We start from the raw sequence: 11911 nt of genomic DNA on the forward strand, positions 1-11911 counted from the left end.
TGGAAATCTAAGTCATTCTTTGTATATTAGGAGCATAATATCCCTGGCCACCGAAAGTGGTCAGGGAAAGTGTGGGATATTCCCCAGGTTGTGGACAAGATGCTAAACGAATATTGAAATGAAGATGAATTGGAGGGACCTTTTGGTTCATATCCATAGTTTTCTGAAAGTAGCAACACAGGATGATGGGAGGTGATGATGACCACTTTGCTGGCTTTCAAGGGGCAAGACACGAGTGTTTAATTTAAAACTTATTAAAAATGAATATTAATAGAGTGTTTACAGCAGCACATATTTCGCTGGTAGAAGTTCGGTGGTAGACTTTCGAACAGACTGTTGCAGGGGTGTGAAGAGTCTTTGTGGATGCTGGTGGCTTTTCTGAGGCATCGTGTGTTGTAGATGCTGGTAGCTGTGTTTCGATAGTCCTCTGAGCTCTATGGACTACCCACTGAAGAGCTTTCCTCTCTGCCTCCATGCAGGTTTGTAGGTTAATTGGCTTGGTATAAATGTAAATGATGTATAGTGTGTATAGGATAGTGTTAATGTGCAGGAATCACTGGTCGGTGTGGACTCGGTGGGCCGAAGGGCCTGTTTCTCCACGGTGTCTCTGAACTAAATACGTTCTCCTCTCATTTTAGGATGAGACCTTATTCTGGAGTCAGTTGATTGAGACGTATCTACAACCTGTCCATGGAGATACATGGCATTCGAAAAGAATACAGAGAGAACTCCGATCCCTCAAGGACAAGGTTGGAAAATAGAACTTTCTCAACAATGGCGCGAAGATGACATGGATAGATATTATAGAGTCATAGAGTGATACAGTGTGGAAATAGGCCCTTTGGCCCAACTTGCCCACACCGGCCAACAATGTCCCAGCTATACTCGTCCATATCCCTCCAAACATGTACCTGTCTAACTGCTTCTTAAATGTTGGGATAGTCCCAGCCTCTACTACCTCCTCTGGCAGCTCGTTTCATACACCCACCATGCTTTGTGTGAAAAAGTTACCCCTCAGATTCCTATTAAATCTTTTCCCCTTCATCTTAAACCGAGGTCCTCTGGTCCTCGATTCCCGTACTCTCGGCAAGAGACTGTGTGTGTCTATCAAATCTATTCCTCTCATAATTTTATACACATGATTTTATAGCTTTTGCATTTAGACCTCTGGACCAACTTGCTGTGGTGATACAGGATAATTTTCTTCTGTAGGCACATTTATGGTTGTGCATATGTTTGAATAAAATCTGACACACATGGACCTTAAAGTTCGACCATAAAAGCAGATGGTGTGTGAACAATCTGCAGTTTCCCAATATATTTGTTGGGAAATCTATCTCCTCAACGTACAATCGCTTGGTGTTTGAGCTTTTCATGAGTGTGAGAGTTTTGCTGAACTGATTGAGTTAATTAAGAAGAATTCTGAAGAAGGGTCTCGACCCGAAACGTCACCCATTCCTTCTATCCATGATGCTGCCTGACCTGCTGAGTTACTCCGGCATTTTGTGATACCTTCGATTTGTATCAGCGTCTGCAGTTATTTTCCTACACGAGTTAATTAAGATATATTTAATTATTTTAAGTCATTGCTACTGTTTTTAATATTTGAAAATATCTTACTTGTATCCTTGAATTCAATTTTTTTTACATGTTTGTAACTCTTGAATGTTGCAAACACCTATTGAAAATGTGAGCGAAACACATGCTAACATCTTTGCATGCTGTTTAATCTTCGTGCACACTGACATGAATAGTGATTTCCTTTATTGCAAAGTATCCAAATATTTTAATGTTTGAGGGTGCAGGATTACGAGTTGTAAGAAAACATCTCACTGTCTGTGAAGCAGCAGGCCCTTAAGCCTTTCACTAAGGTCATGACTAAACTCCATTCTTTTTCAAAGGTGTATCTTTTAGTTTAGTTTAGTTTAAGGTTAGAGGCCCTTTCAGCCCACCAGGTCCGCGCCGACCAGCGATCCCCACACATTAACACTATCCTACACACACTAGGGACAATTTTTAAATTTACACCAGCCAATTAACTTATATGTCTTTGAAGTGTGGGAGGAATGAAGATCTCGGAGAAAACCCGAGATGCAGGTCAAAGATGTATCCTTTGTTAGAAATTACACAACAAATTGGACAACATGAAATCAATTAATGCACCCAAATTGCCTGATCGAAACTGGTTTTCCATTCCCTTTGGTGGTTTGAATTAATCTGTTTTTCTATGAATTAATTTTAATACTCACAAATATTCAAGTGCTTTGACAACTTTCATCATCAGTACAGCCTAAGGAAAGGGCTCAACCAGTCATTAAAGCATTTATAGGATTCATAATCAGCAGGTCATTCACTGCACGGGGCCTCTATGATCAGGCTTTAATAGCTTCAGGGACCCGGCGTGAGGGGAATGTGTGGGCAAGCGGGCAAACAAAGCAGGGCCCAGCCTGGGGGGGCGCTGTGAAAGGGGGGGGGGAGGAGGACAAGGGTGGACCAGCCACGGAATTCAAGCTAAGGTTCAAGCAAAGAATCTCACTGTGACTTATTACATGTGACAATAACGTATTCAATTAATTCAGTTCACTTCAATTCAAGAGGCCAGTGGAAGGTTCAAAGTTAGAGCAGATTGGGCAGGAGGTCAGAATCACACCAAAGGTGAGCTCTGGGCTTCAATTCACCTGGGACGCCAGGTGTCGCTGTTGAGCCCTCTGGAGGTGTCGTGGGCCTATCAACGAAACGCCAAGGAAGGAGTGTGCCCACCTGATGACCCCAATTAAGTATTTACCCCTACCCCCACTCAAGATATTAAGAAGGTGCCAATTATAGTAGGGATTGTAATATCAAGTCCTATAAGCTCAACATACAATTGGTGAGTCACAGTAGGCTGAGAGAACCTGATGGTCACACTCACGGACTAAACACAACCCACTCCTTGAATATCTGTAGGAAAATAACTGCAGATGCTGGTACAAATCGAAGGTATTTACTTCACAAAATGCTGGAGTAACTCAGCAGGTCAGGCAGCATCTCAGGAGAGAAGGAATGGGTGACATTTCGGGTCGAGACCCTTCTTCAGACTGGTGTCGGGGGGGCGGGACCTTGAATATCTGAACAAGTTGAACATTGGGGTGTAAATTTGTGTGGAAGCTGTGTTTCTCTCACATTTTTAATAGGCGTTTGCAACAGAAGGCAGTGGAGGCCAATTCTCTGAATGCATTCAAGAGAGAACTAGATAGAGCTCTTAAGGATAGCGGAGTCAGGGGGTATGGGGAGAAGGCAGGAACGGGGTACAGATTGAGAATGATCAGCCATGATCACATTGAATGGCAGTGCTGGTTTGAAGGGCCGAATGGCCTCCTCCTGCACCTATTGTCTATTGTTTGCCTTTGCTCAAAATTCCTCCATTTACAGTTCCTTCTGTACTCACGTGTGTACTCCTACTAGGGGTTGCCAACTATCTCACTCCCAAATAAGGGACAAGGTGATGTCACCGCCCCGCGCGCCGTTACCTCACCCAGCCAGCGGCCACATGCTCCCGCTCCACCAATGGCGGCTGCCCGGGCCGGCAGGCGGGTTGCTACGCAATCTCCATTAGGCGGTGCCCGGGCCTCGTGGCCTACGCTGTCTGGCCCTACAGCGTCTGGACCTACAAAGTCCGGGCCTACAGCGTCCCCCCGGGCCTAATACGGGACAGTTGGCAACCCTAACTCCGACATACTCACATCTTTGTTTCACCCCCTGCATGAACTAGTGAAGGCATCTTCAACACGGCCTCTTGTGCAAACTCCGCTCTCATCGTTGGAAACCATTAAAAGACCCCAAAGATTAAAATTTCCAAACTTCTCGTCTCCTTTAAGAGTACCTATAAAACCTTTCTAAATTGCAATCTCTTTTAAAAATTTTACTCGTATCTGATTTCCAAAGTATCTGGCAACATTTCTTCCATTGAAGACATAAAGTGAGACACACTGTGGTTGAATGATCTCCAGAATGGAATATTGCATCAGCTCGACTTGTCCAGTCTGAAGTTCAGTCCCTTCAATTCCAGCTTCCATATGCTGCTCATGTTTGATTTCATCAGAAAATGAACTAAAATCATCAATGTTTCAACAAATACTTTGCATACCAAATGTGTAGGAAATATGATAAGTTTTACTCTACAAATTGAGAGGGAGAAGGGAAAATCGGAAGTGTCAGTATTACAGTATAGCAAAGGGGATTACAGAGGCATGAGGCAGGAGCTGGCCAGAATTGACTGGGAGGAGGCCCTAGCAGGGAAGATGGTGGAACAGCAATGGCAGGTATTCCTGGGAATAATGCAGAAGTTGCAGGATCAATTTATCCCAAAGAGGAGGAAAGATTCCAAGGGGAGTAAGAGGCACCCGTGGCTGACAAGGGAAGTCAAGGACAGCATAAAAATAAAAGAGAAGAAGTACAACAAAGCAAAGAAGAGTGGGAAACCAGAGGATTGGGACTCTTTTAAAGAGCAACAGAAGATGACTAAGAAGGCAATATGGGGAGAAAAGATGAGGTACGAGGGTAAACTAGCCAATAATATAAAGGAGTATAGTAAAAGCTTTTTTAGGTATGTAAAGAGGAAAAAAATAATCAAGGCAAATGTGGGTCCCTTGAAGACAGAAGTGGGGGAATTTATTATGGGAAACAAGGAAATGGCAGACGAGTTGAACCGGTACTTTGGATCTGTCTTCACTAAGGAAGATACAAACAATCTCCCAGATGTTCTAGTGGCCAGAGATCCTAAGGTGACGAAGGAACTGAAGGAAATTCACATTAGGCAGGAAATGGTGTTGGGTAGACTGATGGGACTGAAGGCTGATAAATCCCCAGGGCCTGATGGTCTGCATCCCAGAGTACTTAAGGAGGTGGCGCTAGAAATTGTGGACGCATTGGTGATCATTTTCCAATGTTCTATAGATTCAGGATCAGTTCCTGTGGATTGGAGGGTAGCTAATGTTGTCCCACTTTTTAAGAAAGGAGGGAGAAAACGGGAAATTATAGACAAGTTAGTCTGACATCAGTGGTGGGGAAGATGCTGGAGTCAATTATAAAAGACGAAATTGCGGAGCATTTGGATAGTAGTAACAGGATTGTTCCAAGTCAGCATGGATTTACGAAGGGGAAATCATGCTTGACTAATCTTCTGGAATTCTTTGAGGATGTAACTAGGAAAATTGACAGGGGAGAGCCGGTGGATGTGGTGTACCTTGACTTTCAGAATGCCTTTGACAAGGTTCCACATAGGAGATTAGTGGGCAAAATTAGAGCACATGGTATTGGAGGTAGGGTACTGACATGGATAGAAAATTGGTTGACAGACAGAAAGCAAAGAGTGGGGATAAATGGGTCCCTTTCAGAATGGCAGGCAGTAACTAGTGGGGTACCGCAAAGCTCGGTGCTTGGACCGCAGCTATTTACAATATACATTAATGACTTGGATGAAGGGATTAAAAGTACCATTAGCAAATTTGCAGATGATACAAAGCTGGGTGGTAGTGTGAACTGCGAGGAAGATGCTATGAGGTTGCAGGGTGACTTGGACAGGTTGTGTGAGTGGGCGGATGCATGGCAGATGCAGTTTAATGTGGATAAGTGTGAGAAGGCATTGGAGGCCAATTCTCTGAATGTATTCAAGAGAGAGCTAGATAGAGCTCTTAAGGATAGCGGAGTCAGGGGGTATGGGGAGAAGGCAGGAACGGGGTACTGATTGAGAATGATCAGCCATGATCACATTGAATGGCTCGAAGGGCCGAATGGCCCCCTCCTGCACCTATTGTCTATTGATTCATTCATTGATGTCTCGTTTTCACACCTTACCCTTCCATATCTCTGTGTCTTCCTCTCCCCTGACTCTCGGGTCTGAAGAAGGGTCTGAACACGAAATGTCACCCATTCCTTCCTTCGAGAGATACTGCTTGTCTCGCTGAGTTACTCCAGCATTTTGTGCCTATCTTTGGTGTAAACCAGCATCTGCAGTTCCTTCCTACACATCCTTCACCAACACATTCCTGGTGATTGAGATGGATTTAAAGGTGTCCTTAAAGGAGAAGAGAGGTTGGTGATGGAATGGTGGAGGTTCCACTAGAAGTCAGAATTTTGTTTTAAAGGTTGAGTGAGAAAGAAAGCAATTTACAGAGAAAGGAAGGTGGTTTTACTTCAATGGAAAGAAAATATGGCTGCAGTGGAAAAGTAAAACAATCACTAATTTTAGTTTTGCCAACATTTACTATTAACCTACCCACTGCCCCTCCTGCCCTCACCCCGGCTGGGATAGTTGTTACACAAGGTGTGACAAGTTTAGAGCTCGTAAAAAAATAAATCTTGACTAGTTAACAGGTCTGATTTTGCTCCTTGTTTGGGAAGATGTAACTGATGCTTTTTATCAAACAGAATGCTCATGCAAGTCAGAGCAGAGGATATGGAGTCTCCTTATTGCAAATGTACAGAAATAAGTTTCCAAAATTAAATAAGTTGAAAAAATCCGTCGTGGCTTCTGGTCAACAAGGCCCTCACGTTGTTTGAACTATTACTTGTATATTTTAGTAAAAATAAATAAATAAACAAGAAATAACGACCTGGAATACATCTTTTCGCTATCTTGACAATGGTTTATTTTTTAATCAATAGGAAAACCCTGTGCCAACACATCTTAGCCAGACACATAGGTCTTCCTTTGCTTTCATGAAATGGTTATTGATGGAGTTATTGAGCGATGGCAGGTAGTGTCACGAATCTGTGCATTTTAAAAGCATGCACTTAATGACACTCAATTTACAAGACGATAATTATAACATATTTTTCATTATTGTGCTGGATCTGGATACTCAGCCATTATCAGAGCACAATTACCGGTGTGTTTTGATGGTTTCAAATCCTTCGTAGCAAAGCTTCTCTGTACTGACGCTTTGGTTAGAACCTCAGTTGATCTCAATCTCAACTTGGTTCGAACTGATTGTAAATGCAGTCTGTTTCTTAATGGCGTGTACCTGTTGGAATCCAACATTATTCTTCGAGTTGGTGTATCTAATGATAAAAACTGTCTTTCTAGATGATGGTTAATTCTTGAGCCAGTCTGAATCATAGGAGTGGCTGATGCTCCAGTTGCCATTACGACTAAACTTGATCTGTTTGCTGTTTTTCTTGGAGTCCTCACTCATTTCAGTTACACCTGGACTTATGGGCACAATCAAGTGTTTCTTCCACGTCAGATTACCTGATAAAAGAAAATATTACTTTCAACAATTTGTATTGATACCAAAAAATCCATGTGCAGAGAATGAACATCCAATTACAGTAATATTAACATCTAGATCCCTACTCCTGTAATTATAGACTGTAAGGAAAAAATACTCAACTGTGGGGATTTTTCCCCCCCAATTATTTAGTTTTACCCCAATTTATTTTAATTTGTTATTTTAATTAATTCAACATTGCAAGCACAATTGCAAATTGCAATAGGTGGCCAACACACATTATTCTTTTGGAGTTTATTTACAGCTATTCTTCTTGATACAAACATTTGTAAAGAGGACTGTGAATCACTGTAAATGTGTAAATATCTTACCGTCTTCTGTAACCCGAGTCCGAATATCTTTGTTGTGTGACTGAGATACATTTGTTGAACTGTGTGATAACAAGTGGATGAAGGTGTAGATTCTGGAATTAAATGCATATTGTTCTGTTACAATAATGAATGCTATTGTAGACTTTTAAACAGCAGTGTTCACTACATTTTAACCAAGTACAATATTTGTAAGTTGTCAGCGTTCATTTGATTTCAGTTTGAGAATAGGTTGAGATTGTTAATTTAACCTGGGAATTTAATGCACAAAACACATTTTGAAAATAAGTCTGGTAAGAATGGTAATAATATGTAAAGCCTGATGACTTGTTCAGATTCGTAAGTGATCTGCATTTAAGAGTCTTTCCGATACCTGCGTTGACGTTTGGTTTTGTTTAGTTTAGAGATACAGTACGGAAGCAGGCCCTTCGACCCACTGAGTCTGTGCCGACCAGCGATCACCCCGTACACTAAAACTATCCGACGCACACTGGGAACAATTTACAATTTTTACCAAAACCAATTAACCTACAAAGCTGTACGTCATTGGGGTGTGGGAGGAAACCGGAGGACCTGGAGAAAACCCACGCAGTCACATGGAGAACATACAAACTTTGTGCAGACAAGAGCCATTGTCAGGATAGAACTCGGGTCTCTAGTGCTGTAAGGCAACAACTCTACCTTAGCGCCACTGAACTGCCACTAAGGATGACTCCAGGACTCAGCTAGCTACACGGGTGACAAATTGTTCCACGTCTCGACAGGCACACTTAACTCGCAATGTTGCAGGTAACTGCTTGTTTTTTGCATGCTCCCACCAACAGTGTTCTGTTATATTTTGCAACCATTTTTTCTGTCCATTCTTCACCTTGTCCCTTAATTCTGTCCTTCGTCATGAGTTAATCTGGTAGTACTTCATCAAAAGTACACACAAAATGCTGGAGCGGGACAGGCAGCATCTATGGAGAGAAGGAATGGGTGACGTTTCGGGTTGAGACCCTTCTTCAGACTGGCCAGGCATTCAGTCTCACTCTGAAGAAGGGTCTCAACCCGAAGCGTCACCCATTCCTTCTCTCCAGTGATGCCGCCTGCCCCGCTGAGTTACTCCAGCATTTTTTGTCCATCTTCGGTGTAAACCAGCATCTGCAGTTCCTTACTACACATATCAAAGGCCTAGTGAAAACAATTCAGTGCATACAAGAGGTAACCAAAGGATTTTTCTCACTTCTATCAAGCAATCAGTGCAATCGTCTTCAAGAGCACTCAAACCTTCTCTTCTGAGAATAAGTAAAAGCTGACAAAGAACAACATTCTGCTGGTAGCAGCATTACATACCTGTGGTAGAGCATCGCCAAAAACTGAATGAAGATTAAAATTGCAAAGGTGGCTAGAATCCGCAATGACAGCAGATGTATCTGGACGATTGAAATGTTAGTTCCAGTGATTATGATGTTGGTCTTGATGATTGCATCACTAATTAATTGAAGGAAAGATGTTCCTCCCAGCCAGAGCACATTAATCATCAAATACATGAAGACACCCTGGGTGGACATGGAATGGAATGAAACAATTAAAGCATCATCATCATCATCATCATCATCATCTTCATCATCATCACCACCACCACCACCACCACCACCACCAGCTTCATCATCATCATCATCATCATCATCGCTGCCGTCGTCGTCGTCATCATCATCATCATCATCATCATCATCAATGGAAAAATAAACAGTTTAAATCCAAGCAACAAAGAGAATGAAAAACAAATTCATATCTGGCAATCTGGGGGCATTTTTACATTTTAGTTATCTGAAGAAGTGTAATTTTCAGACCAAAGAATGTATCTGAGAAAGCCACAGCCACTGGTTTGGTAACAGCTCCATCCAAGACTGCAAGAAATTGTGGTGAATAGTGGACATAGCCCAGACCGTCACACAAAACAAACTCTTTTCCATTGACTCCATTTACACCTCACGCTGCCTCGGGAAGGCCAGCAGCATAATCAAGGACGAGTCACATCCTGGCCCTTCCTCCCTTCTCCCATCAGGCAAAAAGGTGTGAAAGTGTGAAAACGCATACCTTCAGATTCAGGGACAGTGTTTTCCCAGCTGTTATCAGGCAACTGAACCATCCTACTACAATCAGAGAGCAGTCCTGAACTCTTTGGTGACCCTCGAACTATCCTTGCTTGGACTTTGCTGGCTTTACCTTGTACTAAACATTATTCCCTTCCAGCTTACAGATACTTTGCAATAAGGGAAATCTTCATTCATTTCAATGTCAGTTTGCTTAATGTAGCTTGACCAAAATTGCTAGCACCAGTGAGACTCAATGCAATGTTTAGCCCTGTGATAGTAGATCCCACAAATGGTTTGTCAGCTGCCACTGTGTCATAAGGTGATAAGGTCATGTGAAAGGAGCAGATAGTCCCATCAAGTCTACTCCGCCGTTCAATCATGGCTGATCTATCTCTGCCTCCTAACCCCATTCTCCTGCCTTCTCCCCATAACCTGTGACACCCATACTATTAAAGAATCTACCTATCTCTGCCTTAAAAATATCAATTGACTTGGCCTTCATAGCCGTCTGTGGCAAAAAATCCACATTATCACCATCCTCTGACTAAAGAAATCTCAACATCTAGAACTAGACTGACCAGAATATCCCCCAGAATAATTGCTAGAAAAATGTCAGAAATTTCACCTCACAGTTTTGTTGGTTTCAGGTACATTATTCAGAAGATGCATTTATGAAGCTGAGTCAATCAGGATAATTATATTGTGTTACCACAGTAGGTTGAAAGAGACAGGTAAGTGTGAAGACAACAACTTCCAGCAACAAGGTTCTTCACCTCTGTGAGCATAAAGATAAATATTTGCTCTACCAACCTTGTTCCTGAGAGTCAGGAGTTCGTTCTTTATTCTTTTCGAGTAATATTTATCTTCAACGGCCGGTTTCAAATATTGCTCTATCAGTTGACTCCAAAATAAAGTTTCATCCTGAAATGAGTAGAAAATACTATAAGATTATCTTCCTGAGAACACATTTGACTTCAACAGCAAATGATTCACCTCAGTGTATTTTTGCAGGAACACTGTTTATGCTTTCCAGGTTGACTCCATTAGTCCAAAAGTTCCAGGAACAGAATTAGGCCATTCGGCCCATCAAGTCTATTCCACATATGGCTGATCAATCTTTCCCGCTCAACCCTTTCATCCTGCCCATAACCCCTGACACCCTTACCAATCAAGAATCTTTCAACCTCCGCCTTAAAAATATCCATAGACTTGGCCTCCACAGCTGTCCGTGGCAATGAATTCCACAGATTCACCACCCTCTGACTAAAGAAGTTCATCCTCATCGTCTTTCTAGAGGACCATCCTTTTATTCTGAGGCTATGGCCTCTGATCTTAGACTCTCCCACTAGTGGAAACGTCCTTTCCACATCCACTCTATCCAACCCTTTCACTATTCAGTAAGGTCCAATGAGGCCCCCCATCATCCTTCTAAACTTCAGCCAACTGCAGTTGTGAAACATGTCAAGTATTTTAGAGATATTCATTTATATCTGAATTCAGCTGTAAATTGAATTGCAAATACTCAAACTACTATCTACCTCATTGGTGACCCTTGGACTATTCTTGATCGAACTTTGATGCATTTACCTTGCACTAAACATTATTCCCTTATCACATATCTGTACACTGTGAATGGCTCGATTGTAATCATGTATTGTCTTTCCGCTGACTGGATAGCTCGCAACAAAAGCTTTTCACTGTACCTCGGTGCACGTGACAACGAACTGAACTGAAATAAAACTGTAGGAGTTTGTAGAGCGGCGACGGTGGGAGCCTCAGTGGCGGCAGCCGGTGCCTCGGCGGCAACAGGAGCCTCGGCGGCAACAGGGAGCCTCGGCGGGAGTGGGGGGCTGGGCGGGAGTGGGGGGGCTGGGCGGGAGTGGGGGGGCTGGGCGGGGTCGGGAGCCTCAGCGGCTGTGTGAGCGTCGCCGGCTGTGGAGGCCTCAGCGGCAGTGTAGGCGCCGGCGGCAGTGGGGGGCTCGGTGGGATCAGGAGTCTCGGCGGGAGTGGGGAGCCTCGGCGGCAGTGGGGGAGCTCGGTGAGATCGTGAGCCTCGGCGGCAGTGGCGGGGGGCTCGGCGGCAGTGTGAGCCTCGGCGGCAGTGGGGGGGGGGGGCTCAGCGGGATCGGGAGCCTCGGCGGCAGTGGGGGGGGGGGGGGGCTCGGCGGGATCGGGAGTCTCGGCGGCAGTGGGGGGGGGGGCTCGGCGGGATCGGGAGTCTCAGCGGCAGTGGGGGAGCTCGGCGGCAGTG

At 43.7% G+C, this 11911-nt stretch overlaps 1 protein-coding gene across 1 annotated transcript in view; it reads left to right on the plus strand.

Annotated features, from left to right (window-relative positions):
- The window catches only part of LOC144596875 (uncharacterized), an 86813-nt gene extending 80273 nt beyond the window's left edge, over positions 1-6540 (plus strand). The window contains 1 exon segment of the mRNA XM_078405738.1: positions 6409-6540. Within this exon segment, the coding sequence (XP_078261864.1) occupies positions 6409-6540 (132 nt within the window).
- The last annotated feature ends 5371 nt before the right edge of the window (positions 6541-11911 follow it).

The sequence above is a fragment of the Rhinoraja longicauda genome, chromosome 9, assembly GCF_053455715.1.
Source record: "Rhinoraja longicauda isolate Sanriku21f chromosome 9, sRhiLon1.1, whole genome shotgun sequence".
Classification (NCBI taxonomy): Eukaryota; Metazoa; Chordata; class Chondrichthyes; order Rajiformes; family Arhynchobatidae; genus Rhinoraja; species Rhinoraja longicauda.